This window comes from Clarias gariepinus, chromosome 7 (genome assembly GCF_024256425.1).
Source record: "Clarias gariepinus isolate MV-2021 ecotype Netherlands chromosome 7, CGAR_prim_01v2, whole genome shotgun sequence".
NCBI classification, from domain to species: domain Eukaryota; kingdom Metazoa; phylum Chordata; class Actinopteri; order Siluriformes; family Clariidae; genus Clarias; species Clarias gariepinus.
The window spans coordinates 9,661,812-9,675,778 of record NC_071106.1 but is presented as its reverse complement, the minus strand read 5'-3'; the positions used below and the strand labels follow the sequence as shown (position 1 = coordinate 9,675,778).

The 13,967-nt window shown below is 38.6% G+C and overlaps 1 protein-coding gene across 2 annotated transcripts in view; it reads left to right on the top strand.

Annotated features, from left to right (window-relative positions):
• Positions 1 to 13,967, top strand: part of gramd1bb (GRAM domain containing 1Bb) — an 89,819-nt gene that overhangs the window by 50,845 nt on the left and 25,007 nt on the right. For both annotated transcript variants that reach the window (XM_053500527.1, XM_053500526.1), the window contains 3 exons: positions 6,803 to 7,019; positions 9,934 to 9,954; positions 11,697 to 11,720. In XM_053500527.1, the coding sequence (XP_053356502.1) occupies positions 6,803 to 7,019; positions 9,934 to 9,954; positions 11,697 to 11,720 (262 nt within the window). The remainder of the gene's footprint in view (positions 1 to 6,802; positions 7,020 to 9,933; positions 9,955 to 11,696; positions 11,721 to 13,967) is intronic.

Here is a 13,967-nt window from a genome sequence, read left to right as displayed (position 1 = left end):
AGGAAAATGGATTAGTGGATGCTTTGTTGGCTGGCTAGATGGATAAGTTATCTGATGAATAGACAGTTGAGTGAATAGAAACAAATAGAGGCGGATGGATGGATGGATGGATAGAACCGTAATTGGATGAGTATAGAGTAGACATGGATGTATAAATCGAATGACTGTTGGATCAGTGATAGATGGGTGGATGAATGGACCATCGGATAGACATTTAAATGGATCAATGGTCGATAAAAGAATCTACAATAAAATAGTTGGATGGTTAGATGGATGGATAAAAGAAGACAGGAATTTGATTGTTTGTCTGGATGGGTAGATTGTCTAAAAAATAGATTGTTTGGTAAATGAAAGGATGGATTAATAGTTAGACAATAATAGAGATATGGATGGATGGATGGATGGATGGATGGAAACAGATTGAGATATGTAGAGTGGACACTACAAGCAATGTATAAATTGCTTCATTGTTAGATGGATGAATGGATGGAGCATTGGACAGACAGTTGAATTGAGATAGAATAAGAGATAAATGGATGAATAGGCTGGAATAAATGGATATTTGGAGTGATATATGAATGTAAAAATAAATGATTAAAAGGGTTATTCAATAAATAGGTAGATGAATATGATATGATGGGTGGTGAATGGATGGATGGAAGGATGGATGGATGGATGGATGGATGGATGGATGGAATTTAAGATTAATTGGATGAGTCTAGAGTAGACATGGTTACATAAAGCGATAGACGGTTGGATCAGTGAAAGATGGATGAATGGACCATCGGATAGACATTTAAATGGATTCATGGTTGATAATAGGATCTACAATTAAATGTTTGGATGGTCAGATGGATGGAAAGGGGAAATTGATTGCTGGGTGTATCAATGGGTGTCCAAATGGATGGACTGTGATGAATAGGCTGCTAAATAAATGGATGGATTAATAGATAGACAATAATAGTGAGATTAATGGATGGACATAGTGGACACAAGTGAATGTATGAATTGCTTATTTAAATGCTTCAATTGATGGATGAATGAATGGGTGGTTGGGGCATTGGATAGACAGTTGAAGTGAGGGATTGTGGATGGAATGATTTCACTGAATATCTAGATCAATGTCTGGATTAATAGATTTAATAACAGTGTTGGGGAAAAGAAGGATGTATTAATTTTGAGAGATGAATGGATGCGTAGATGGATGGATGAATAGGCAAGTGAATGGATATTTGGATGGATGGAGCATTGGATAGACAGTTGAATAAAATGATTGTGGATAGCAACCTGTAATATTAGTGAGCGTTTAGATGATTAAATATATTGAATAATGGATTGGTGGGTAAATGGAAGGATGGAATAATTTAGCGAGATGGATGAATGGAAGAAAAAAGGATATTTGATGGATAGAAGGATGGATGGGCAAGTAATCAGATATTTGGATGGATATATGAATGGACGGATGGATGATTAAAAAGATGATTGGATAAATCAGTAGGTAAATGATTTGAAGAGTAGAGCCTGATGGATGGATGAATGGATGGAAGAGTGGATGGACGATTTATTAGGGAGCAATGGATAAACAGGTAAATAAATAGATAAATGCATGGATAAGCAGTTACATGGATGACTTGGTGTCTTGAGGGACTGATGTGTGAACTGTTGGTGGTGGAATGACCTTTGATGAAAAAAAAAAGAATAAATATGTGTTTGTCATGAGGGACATGAATCTACATGGCTGAATAAATGGATGGATGGATGGATAAAGTGGTAAATGCAGTAATTAATACATTAATGTGTTGATGAACAGTCAATTGGATGGATGGATGGATGGATGGTCATGGACCATATTGTACACAGCAGGTTACTAGGTGCTGAATGGAGTGATATATTGAGAAGGTCCGTATGCTCCTCATGCTCTGTTGCTGCGGTACAGCTTTGGGAGCAGCTCATGTGCTCCATGTGATAGCCCACCCACCCCCACACTTGCTCTCATTTCCTTCTTGTGTGTTTTCTCTGTGCTCATCCCTGTCCCCACTCTTCAGCTAAAACTCTACCAAACCCACCCAATTCTTCTTTCTGTTACCATGGAAACATCCTCACTTTTGACTACAGCTTACTATTCTGTGTGTGTGTGTGTGAAAGATAGAGAGAGTTTGTGATCCTTATTACTGTATAGGTTTATTGTGTAACCTGGTAACTCTTCTTCACCCTCTGTGGTACAGAGACTCTTTCAGATAAGATAAGATGGACCTCTTTTTGCTCCGGTATGAGATTTTGTTATAGGAGCAGTTACGCAAGGAGATGGTGTTCGTCTGATGTGTTTTTGTAGATGATGTTCATCACCTTTCTCTGTGTGAGCTGTCCTACAGTCTGTGGGTGACATAAAAGATTCTGGAGGAAAAAACCTGTGTGTGTGTGAGAGAGAGAGACAGAGAGAGATCCATGCTCCAGACAGACCTTATGTAGCAGGAATATCAATGCATTCTGTTCTGTCTCTCACTGTTCCACATGCTCACCAAAGCTCTTTGTATCTGTATACCTATATATCCATTTTAGCTTTCTGAGAAGTTCTCTTCAGTCATCCTCTTCATTTCTTTGTATCCAGAGACCACTTTAAAAATATCCCTGCTCTTAAACCAAAGTCAAGCGTCACTGTCGGGAGCGTATTTGTTCATTTGTGAATTGTTAAGTTTTAAGATGAATTAGAGAAGAAGAAGAATTAGTGCTTGTTGTGTCAGAGACAGACAGACACGCATGCATGATGCCTGAAGATCTCAGACATTTATCTCAGACGTTTATCTCTGTTCATTATCAGCAAACAGAACATATTTCAACATATGGTCACGTACGTCCCATATATCAAACAAACCAGTCATTAACATTAAAGTCATAGATAGTGTTTATTTCGTCTACGAGCATAATGATGAAAAATATTGCTTGACGACTTTTTTTCCTATGACTAAGACGAGACGATGACGAGACGTCACGAATATCAACGAACAGTGACCGTGACGAAATCAGCATGCAATATAGTTGACCAAAAAAGACAAGACTAAAATGTGGTTTTAAATTTTTTTTAAACTCATCAAACATCTATCTTTATTTTCATCAACATTTAATTTTCTTCACAATGCGCTGCGATACGGCGTTCATTCATTATGACGCGAGCAGTAGTGTTTCCCAGGTCACGGCGAGCGGTGTATCAGGAGGAGATTGACGGGATGTTACAAGCTCAGTCATCTTTAACTCTTCGTCATCACAGCAGTATCACTCGGGCCAGAGAGACGATATTTGGGCCCATTTTCTTCATATTGAACGGAGAAAAAAAGCAGATGTGTAGTAATATCAGAGGGGAAACACTGTGGGAAACACAATCCCTGGGAAAAAACTGGATTAACTGTGGGGTTGATTAATAATTATTTTATTGCTTAACATTTCATTGACTAAAACTAGACTCAAATACTTAAGGGTTTCTCTGACTAAAAGTCGTCCCACACACACATACTCCTCCAGGGTCTGGGTTCGATTCCCACCTTGGGTCTGTGTGCATTGGTGAGTTTGCATCTTCTCCCTGTGCTTGGAGGGTTTCCTCAGGGAACTCCGGTTTCTTTCCTCCATCCAACACGCGGATTAGGTTGATTGGCGTTCCCGAATTGGCACCCCATCCAGGGTTTACCTCACTTTGTGCTCTAAATCTCTCCAGGCCCCCCCTATACAGTATAAAGTGGTCTAGACGATGACTAAGTGTAACATAATTGTTCTTTGTAAAAAAGCAGATGTTTCCAGTCCTGTGTGAAATCAGATTTGTGTATTTTGCTACAAATGAGTTTGTGTAGGATAGCAAGTGGTGGTCTTGATTAGTGGCACACACACACACACAAACTCACATAAACAACGCTGTGTGTCTGTGTACTGGTGAAATACTCGAGAGGTTTAGCGATCATGTGATTGGCTGGATGTGATGTAAGCACTTACATAATGTGAACGCCGGCTGATTCAGCTCTGATTAAAACTGGAGAAGGTGTTTTACATCTGCTGTGTTTGTGAGGGTTACAATGAGCAGTCATGGTGTGTGTGTGTGCGTGTGTGTGTGTGGGCAGGTGTAGTGTGAATAAGGAACCGAGAATGTGTAAAAAAAAAAAGAGACAGGGTCATACCCCAAGAGTGTAAGCTGTCTGTGATATACAGACATCTGTTCTGTCCTCGCTGTGTTTTATTATACTCGAGTGCAAAAGTTTGTACACCCATAAGATAAAATCAGTGAATGTATGTATAGTGTTGAAAAACTTTACTTCATTACGGTTGATGTTCAGACGCGGCAAATGGAATTGACAGAGACAGAGAGTTCGAACTTGCAACGTTTAGAACCAGAGAGTCCGAGCAAACTTTTCAGATTTTAAATATTAGTGCGTTGACTTTTTATAGAATACAGACACATATTTCAGTTATCTTTTTAATAACATTTGGGCAGCGTAATAACTTTTTCAAACTTTTGTACTCGTTTGCATACTGTAATGCATCTTGTAAATAGGTTTTGTTGAAAATAACCTGATTCTTTTTTAGGTTTTTTAGGCTTTTTATGAAAAAAATTATATATATGGATGAGCAGTTGATAAATTCATAAGCTAGCTCAGTTTAAAAATCTTAAATCTGCATCTACTCAGAAAAATAGCTGACACGGCTAGTCAAGCTACAGTATGAGAGGCGTTCGAGTCAAGCCGGGATTTACATTTACAGAAGACTTCAAGCACAGTATGTTGAAGAGACTCTTGGTCCCAGTGAACGTTTGCCAGAGTTTTAGCCATTTATGCAGTCGGTGTATCATTAGTGCTGTAATTTCTATAGAAGTGCTGTGAAGGGTTTAATTGTTGTTTTGTAGTGAAGGGTGGTACAAAGGTCATGTCGAGGTCAGGGCAAGGAATATAAAATCTGTGAGAAGCTTTAAGAAAAAAATTTTAACCGGATTTTTCTAATCAAGTATCTATCTAAAAAGTATTTCACATTTACCAGTTTAAAACACTCGTAAACCAAATCAAATTTTCCCATAAGAATTTATGAAACTCAAATTATTCGTTTCACAGTCCAAAAAAAATATTACATAAAAAATATTTAACACAAAATATGAAGTGAAAATAAAACAAATTAACCTGCACTTTACCTTTAAATTTTTTTTATGGATAAGTGTTTCCATTTATGCATACAGGCGCTGTGTGTGTGTGTGTGTGTGTGTGTGTGTGTGTGAAGATAAAGTAAGAGGAGAGGAAGAATCATGGATCCCCCCTTCCCCTTCTCATCTTACACAGTAACCCCTCCTCCTCTCTTATTTAAGTTTTTCACACACAGACACTTATTAATAAAAATACTGTTTTATTGGAAAAGTTAACAAGGAACATTGCTAATGACACTCGCGTGAGCACTGAGCGCACACTTATAAAGTAAAAAATAAAACAAATTAACCTGTGTGTGTGAAGGGGCACGGTGTCTAATGTAGCGCGCATGCAGACACAAAGAGCAGGCTGATACAGATAGAGAAAATAGATCTTTAACCTCTCTAATGAGACTTGCTTTTGCTTTACACGTGCGCTGTACACACACATACAGACACACGTGGTCACAGTGCTATAGTAAACCGTACATGCGTGCACGGATGTTGATTATCCCAGTAAGAAACGAGCACTAAGACCCAGAAGGGGAGATGATTACCCACAATTCCACAGCACAAGAGAGAGAAAAAACGTTGGCTCAGTTGTGATCACGTGACACAAACCGCTTAACTCGCAATCCGAGGTTTCACTGTAAATATAATCAGAGTCTAAGTGAATCGAAGACTGAGTTCAACTTAGTCAAATTAGCTAATAAACATAATCTAGATAACTTGTTATAAACATGTTATGAATTTGTCAGTCAACTCTATTCCTAAATTTGGATTAAAAAGAATTCCAATATGTAAATTTACAGCTAGAGATTACCTTCTGGAAAGTTAGAACAACTAAAATTACTTTTTAATTTTTAACATTGTTTCAAAACACTTTACTTTAGCCTGAGTTTGTGATTACACAGCTTTAATGTAATTGCTACAACTTAACAGTAAGTTTTTTTGGTATATGATTTAGTTTGTTTTATAAGAGGTGTTCGAGTCAAACTGGGACCTCTAATGATATTTCTTGTAAATGAAGACTTAAAGCAAGCGGTCCAATCACATGATGAAAAAACAGTCCACCATGATGGTGTCCAAGCACTAGTGAAACACTGGGATAAGTGTTTTAGTGTAGCAGAGGATTATATAGAGAAATAAAGGGTTCCGCATTCTGTTACTCTGCACAATTAACAGTCCCAGTTTGACTTGAACATGCCTCATAGTAACCAGGTTAAGTGCATTAATGCTGACTAAAGTAAGAAAGTAGGATATGCACTTTGTGTCTACACGATCTCGACTAAAACTAAACACGGTATCCTGTCCTCACAGTGCCGGTAAAATTTATTATCCTGCTCTGGATTGTGTTTTTTTTTTCCCAGATGTCTTAAAAACCACACGGTGCTTAGTGTGCCTGCATAGTACTAATAAAAGAAGGATAACATCATAGATGTGTCTCTGATTGACCCCAAGCTACTGATTTGTCCATCATTTACATTAAACTTGAAACAGCTGTATATTATATATGTCTATGGTGTTATGTAGTGCATGAATTTAGATAAAGTTTGTTTATAATCCCTCCTTTATCTCTCTCTCCCTCTTTCTCTCTCTCTCTCTCTCTCTCTCTCTCTCTCTGTCTCTCCTTTTTGCCCTTGTCCTCTGCAGCACTGCCAGTAATTCGACCCGGAGCAGTCCTGCTTGCTCTCCGGTGTTGCGGAAGCGCTGCCTCTTGCCCACTGCTGTGCCGAGTCCAGAGGGAGAGAACATGGTGGAGAAGGGCTCCGAACATTCCGACACCTCCAAGTCGCCCTCTACCCCGGAGCAGCTGGTCACCCGCACATACTCGGCTCAATCCACACGCAGCGCATCTAAAAACTCCAAGGTGAGGACGTCCACCTCCATCCTCTCCTCCATAGCGGTGCAGAATTTAGTCATCTAGCCCAAAATGAAAAAATTCCCCTGCACTTAGTGTCCTCGTCTTGTGACTGTCCCTTTTGTTATTTTATGAAACCCATCTTGTTTGATTTGTCCTAGGAATTTGCTTTCCTCATTAGTACGATGTGGAAGTGAGATGTCGATCCATCCATCTGTTGATTAGCGTTCACAACATCACCACACTTTGACATCTCGCCCTTTTAGTCTGTATAAAAATGTTAGTCCTCCTCATCAAAACATCCCGTTCCATTAGACATAGTTAGTTATTTCTGAGTGTTATGAAGCACTGACATGTGGAGAGTTCTTTAAAAAATTAATATCTCAAAAAACAATAAATTTGCAAATTATTTACAGTCGGACATGATTATATCCATTTGGAAAGCTGGTGGTGTGGGAATAATAAGTAAAAATAAGTAAATTAATACACTATATACCTTGTGACTAGAGTTATCATCAGCAGAGCTACTGTTAATCAAATAAAAAAATATTTCAATTTCAAATAATCAACACTTTCTGGCTAATCCGACTAGAAATCAACAACATGGTATGTGGTATAAAGGCAAGTTTCCAAACATGCAATTAGCAAACTTTCTATGCTAATTAATAATCTGCGTAAATTTGACACATATTCTGTAACCATATATCCTGTAACTGTGTGTTGTGTGTTACGATCCAGAGCTCTTTATACAGTGGAACTTTGGATTACGAGCATATGTAAAAACACTCGTAAACCAAATCGAATTTCCCTATAAGAAATAATGGAAACTCAAATTATTTATTCCACAGCCCAAAAAAAATAAAATCATAAAAATAATTAACACGAAATATAAAGTAAAAATAAAACAAATTAACCTGCACTTTATCTTAAAAAATCCCGACAGGTAAGTGTTCCGTTTATGTGCACAGGCGCTGTGTGTGTGTGTGTTTGTGTGTGTGTCAAGCTAAAGTAAGAGGACAGGAGGAATTAGACCCTCTCCCATTTCTCGTCTTACACAGTAAATTTTCCTTCTCTCTTATTTAAGTTACACACATATACACATTAACGGAAAGACTGTTTTATCGGAAAAATTTGCAAGGAACATCGCTAATGACACTCACGTGAACACATACTAACGGAATCACTGCTGTAAAGTAAAAATAAAACACAAGTGAACCTGCACTTTACCTTTAAAAAGAATCGCGACAGAGCAGTGTTTCTGTGTAGAGCTGTGTGTGTGTGTGTGTGTGTGTAAAGGCAAGAGGAGGGGTGTGTGAAGCGGCACGGTTCCAATGACTCGCAATACGAGGTTTCACTGTATATTTAAGAATAAAGTTTGGGGCTGCTAATGTTTAAACAGCACAACTGCGTTAGATTATTACATCGATTAGATCATTAATAGAATGCTAATTTTCACCTCATATATACTGTATATATATGATTTTTTCTTTTTTTTCCATCACGACACCCTGCATCACAAGGTTCAGTCCTGAATTTATTTTTACCCTGATCATTTATGTCCAGCTGAACTGAGATTGCATTCAGCACCGGGTATTTTACTGTGTGCCCCCTATACTAGGCGTGCGGGGTGCGAGACTGAAACGCCTGCTAATTGCATGGGAGTGCCAGGTGAAGCAATCAGTTCGAGTGGCCTCTTGTAATCAGAGTCGTATAAAATTTCACCCACTGACCCAGTTAGATTCCTGACCTCCAGAGTACAGTGAACATCGTCCATGTCACTCAGCCTCTCGGAATAGTGCTAGTTTTTTTTGATAACGTAACACCACGGAGCTGATCAGTGTGACTGAATATACTTAACAAAAAGGTGGAAATAGATAGATGGACAGAAGGGCTGGGCAGTGATTGAATCCATGTATGGATGGATAGAGGAATGAAGGAATGCAGGATAAATAGATGATAAATGTGTATATAGGCAGACCGAGTGATGAATGAATTGGTAAATAGACACTAATGGATGGATGGAAAGAATAAAAATATTAATTGACAGATTATTGTACAGATGAAAGGCTGGCCAAATATTTGGATAACTGAATGGAGTTGAATGGATATGTAGATGGATGGATGGATTAACCATTACACAATTTTAGGAATGGATGGATGAATAGATAAAAGGAAGGAAGAATTTCTGGCTAGATGGATAACTAGGTAGATGGATGGGTATAAAAGAAAACAGATTGATGGATAAATTGATTAATGAATTAGTAGACAGACAGGATGGAGAGATTGGATGGATGGATGGATGGGTGGATGGATGGTGGAAGGAAGGAAGGAATGCAGGATAAATACAGTAGATGATGGATGAATAACAGACTGATGGATGAATTAGTAAATGGAAAGGATGAATGAATGTATTGACGAATAGAGGAATAAATGTATTGACACTGATTATTGTACGAGATTATTTTAATGACTGGTTGAATGGATGTATTAATATATGGATGGATAGTTGAGTGGATGGATGGACAAACATAATAATAGATAATAGACATAATAGATAGAGGGCTAGATGGCTGGAGAGTTGAAAGTCTACGTACGTGTACTGGATGGATGGACAGATGGACGGACAGATGGATGGATGAACAGGCAGTTAAAATGATGGCTGTTAAGTGCAATTAACCAGTCGTGTCACTTTCCATGCTTGACTTTCTTTTAACCTTTAGTTCTTTCTTCTTTTTTTTCACCTTTAATTTCCTTTCTGTTTTTCTCCTGCCTCTTCATTCAGTGTCGTTCGGCTCTGACAGATAAATCGCTGTATATAAAAGTGACTCTTTGCTTTCTCTTGCACTTTGTCTTGTTGTCTTTCTGTTTTTCAGTTGCATTTTGTTTTCTGATTTCTTTCTTTCTTCTTCTCACTGCATGCTAGTCTCACAAGCGACTGTCCAAAGTAAGCATTTCTCTTTTCCATTGTTTGTTTACGTGTTCTCCATTATACGCTTTTGTGCCTGCGCACAAATGTCTGTACACACACTTACACACACACATACACTTGTCTATGTACTGTCCTGTATATCTATGTAAATGTGTGTCCCCTGTTTGTTTGGTTTTTTTTGTTTTGTGTGTGTTTATTGCCTTCTTGTCATTGTGTTTATATAATTAATAAATGAAAGATGCCATCTCGGGAAAGGAATATGATGTTCAAGTCAAATCGGGACTTTTTATTGCACAGAATAACAGACCACTACCTTTATTTCTCTGTATAATCCCCTGCTACACTAATCCTAGTGTTTCACTAGTGCTTGAATACCAGATAGAAAGTTTTCTTTTTTTGATTTTTCCTCCAATTCCTCCCCATCACTAGGGGGCTCCCATATTGAGCTACTACCACCACTCAGTCGGGAGGGCTATCACGTGTTTTCTCCGAACCACGTGACACCAGCCGACCGCATCTTTTCGATCTGCTCGCTCACGCACCGTTACACACTCGGATTAATCCCTCCCCTCTAAAAGAGCTCGGCCAATCAGCTCTCTCTAGACCTCCGGCTGCGAGAAGTTACAGCATCACCCAGGAATCGAACTCGCAATCTCCGGATGATAGGACAAGCACTTTACCACTGCGCCACTCGGAGGCCGTAGAAAGTTTTAAGAAAGGAGTGAGATCATGATTGATGCGTCTTTTCCTTTCACAAGTTGGCGTCAAATTATCTTTGGATTTTTAAGGATCGGGCGCTGAATGTTTTGCGGGAACGACGGCAGCTTGCTCAGAGCCACCTCGGCTGGGATCGTCATTCAAGGACATACGGCCTTCTTTAAACCGTTCAACCGCTACGATTCTCATCACCTCACTGTGCTATAAATGTTAAAATTTCATCCCGGTTTGACTTGAACGCCCCACATATTTCTTATGTATTAGTAGTTTTTACTTTTGAAAATAGCAGATTGCTATTTTACAGAGAACATGCTGTAAAGACCTTTATAAAGACCTACAAAGCTTTGATGCGCCAAAACCTTTCCATAAATGTCAAAAAAATATAAAAGTATGCTTTTATAGAAACCATCAGCATATTAATTATTACAAGCTTTCTCTGTTAAATTGAAGCTTTATACTGTAGAAACAATGTAGTGCGATCGCACCGATATAAACACATGATTTGAAGTGAAACCAGCCAAGCTTTCGATATAGAAGGTCGATCAAGCTTTAATCAACTCAACCTTTTTTACCAGCCAGATTTGAGAGACGCTATAAAAACAGGCTATTAATTGTGCTCAGCTATTAATTTTCCCCCAGTGTAGCATTGTTGTTTTCTTATCTCGGTATGTTGTGTGTCGAAGCGCAGTGCGGTTTGATTCAGCGGACTTCCACCATTACATCAGCACACAGAGCTGCCGCCCACCCGCCGCCACTGCCTTCCAGCTCTCTACTGCAACACAACACACCCTTCACTCACACACCAGCTTCATCCCTCTCCTCATTCCTACCCGCCTGTGCCCTCTGTTCCTTTCTCTCTTTTTTTTTTTGTTCCTTTCCTTTTTTTCTGTAACACAGTCACACAGTAATGCACGCGCTGCTTTAGGAGATCAGATGCCTGTGTCACGGTCATTGCCCTGTCGCTGCTTTTAACAGCCACTCTTTCTCTTTTCTGCTCCATCCCTTCGACTTCATCCCGTCTTCACTTTCTGTCTTCGCAGTACGACAGACTAAACCTGATCAAAGTAAGCACTGCTTTTGAATCGTTTCACCTCTGGTTCCTTACTCTCCAACTCTCAGTTGTAATAGAGCTGAACAGTGTGGGAATGAAAACGCAAGTTTGAACAGAAGACTTCAGGAGAATTAAACCAGGCTTAAAAAGTCAAGAACATTTCATATAGAACTATTTAATATCTGTATAAATAAATAAAAGGGGTTTTTTTTTGTACATCGGTCAGAACTCACTCTTTTAGTGATATCTTTATGTTTCATACTGTACATTGGACGACCCGAAACCAGTCTCAGGAAAATTTCCGTCTGTATGTCTGTATATCTGTATATCTGTATGTCTGTCCAGGCAGATTTTGTCACAGCATCACGCAAAACTGGCTAAACAGAATTTAATGAAACGTATCTAGTACTTTGGTAATTGCCTGAAGTTTAACCTGTGTCATGAATAAAATCTAAATGTCAAATATAATTAAAATTACGAGCAGTTATAGTATTTGCTAGGACAGAATTTAATGGAATTTAAGTCATGACTTAGTATTTTTACCACTGAAATAACAGCGCTAAAGTGGTGTTAGTGAATCGATCTCTAATCTGTAATTCACTATCCGATTACCGAACATGGAGTGTGTTTGGCTGACAACGAAAGAAGTACAATTTAGCGTAAACTGATTTCTCTTTTTCTTTCTTTATTGTCATCATAATGTGTGAATAGTGGATCTGACCGTTCCTCAACACCAAGTTGACAATGTGTCCAGGATTAGTTTTGCATCTCAGGGTTATAAATTAGTTGTTTACCTGCCTGTGATATTTTGTAATAAATGTAATTGTTTCTATTAAAACACTAGCAGAGGCGGGCACAGTACACAAATCCTTTACTTAAGTAATGTAAATATATCCTAGGTAAAATATTACTTAAGGTATAGTAAAAGTAGAAGTAGACGTCCTCCATTCATGTTTCTTAATTGAATGTACAGAAGTACAGAAGTACTTACCATCAAATTTACTTTAGTGGCAAATGTACTGAGCTTATACTAGTTTTCACATTAAGAGTGGTTTATTTGCACTGTGCCCTGGAACGATTGCTCCCCCTCTTCCCGCTGGCCAGCATTCAAATTATTTTTGCTCTCGTTCTCGGTTACACTTCTCCAATACAGCAGGTGGCAGTATGCACCTATTCAGTTTGTGTGTCGCCATTAAACACGAGAGAAAATGAGAACAAGGAAGTAAATCTTCGCACTACATATAATATTATTAATATATTTTTTTAACAGCAATCTCTTTTCGTGCTAAGGTACGATTCGATCTGTGCCCTATACCCATACGCTACAGTATATCTTCAAGCAGACTCAGGTTCCCGAGCATGGAACGATTGTGTTCTCACTGATTAAAATGAACCAGACTTCGTTGTCAAGTGTTCTTGAAAACGATTCCAAGGCCCTAATGTTTTAGTGAGAGTCTCTCTCTTTCTCTCTCTTTCTTTCTTTTTCTGCTTCGCCAACTGTGATCATGCTGTTGTCATCACTGTCTCCACCTGAGCTGCAGCTTCAAGCACCTGCTTGCTACATGACGCAATTACGCATAATAATCAGCTGGTGGCGATGTTACCTCTTCAAATACTAAACCCGTTTCGTTTACCGAACACCATGCAGAAATGTATGTAGTAGGATTTAAAATTACTGAAGTAAATGTGCTTGGTTATTTAAACGAGCATGACCCATCCTGACCAGGCATTTATTAGGGATGAAAGGATAAGAAATGTTTTGCACAACATGATGCAAGTATATTACTTAGGGTCATATCTGACTAGAAATAAATACATGAATAAATAAATACTCAGCCTCATTTTAATGTTTAGAAACAAATTATATGTTGATCCTGAACTTCGGCATATTTGATTACATCGCTATTATACAGAAAACTGTAATTACTCAGCAATTCAACTGTATCATAATTCGCACTGATTTAGTCTTGAGTTCGTTCTCTTTTTTCTGTTTTGTTAGAAATTATTTTCTAAAGAAATGATTAGTCTCATACAACAACGGTTTGTTTTCAACTTCTTTATTGACGGATTCTCTTAAAGGTGTAGAGAAAATGACCTGCAATCTGTTGAAAATAAACAAGTGGCCGTCACTGTTCAGCTCTGTGGATCCCTTCCTGAACCCCCCGGTGTAGCTTCCTGCCCAGTCGCCGTGTTTCCGTCAGTGTGTTTCTGTGCGTCTGTTATAAACATATGCACCCGCACATTGTCTTTCTCTGTATCA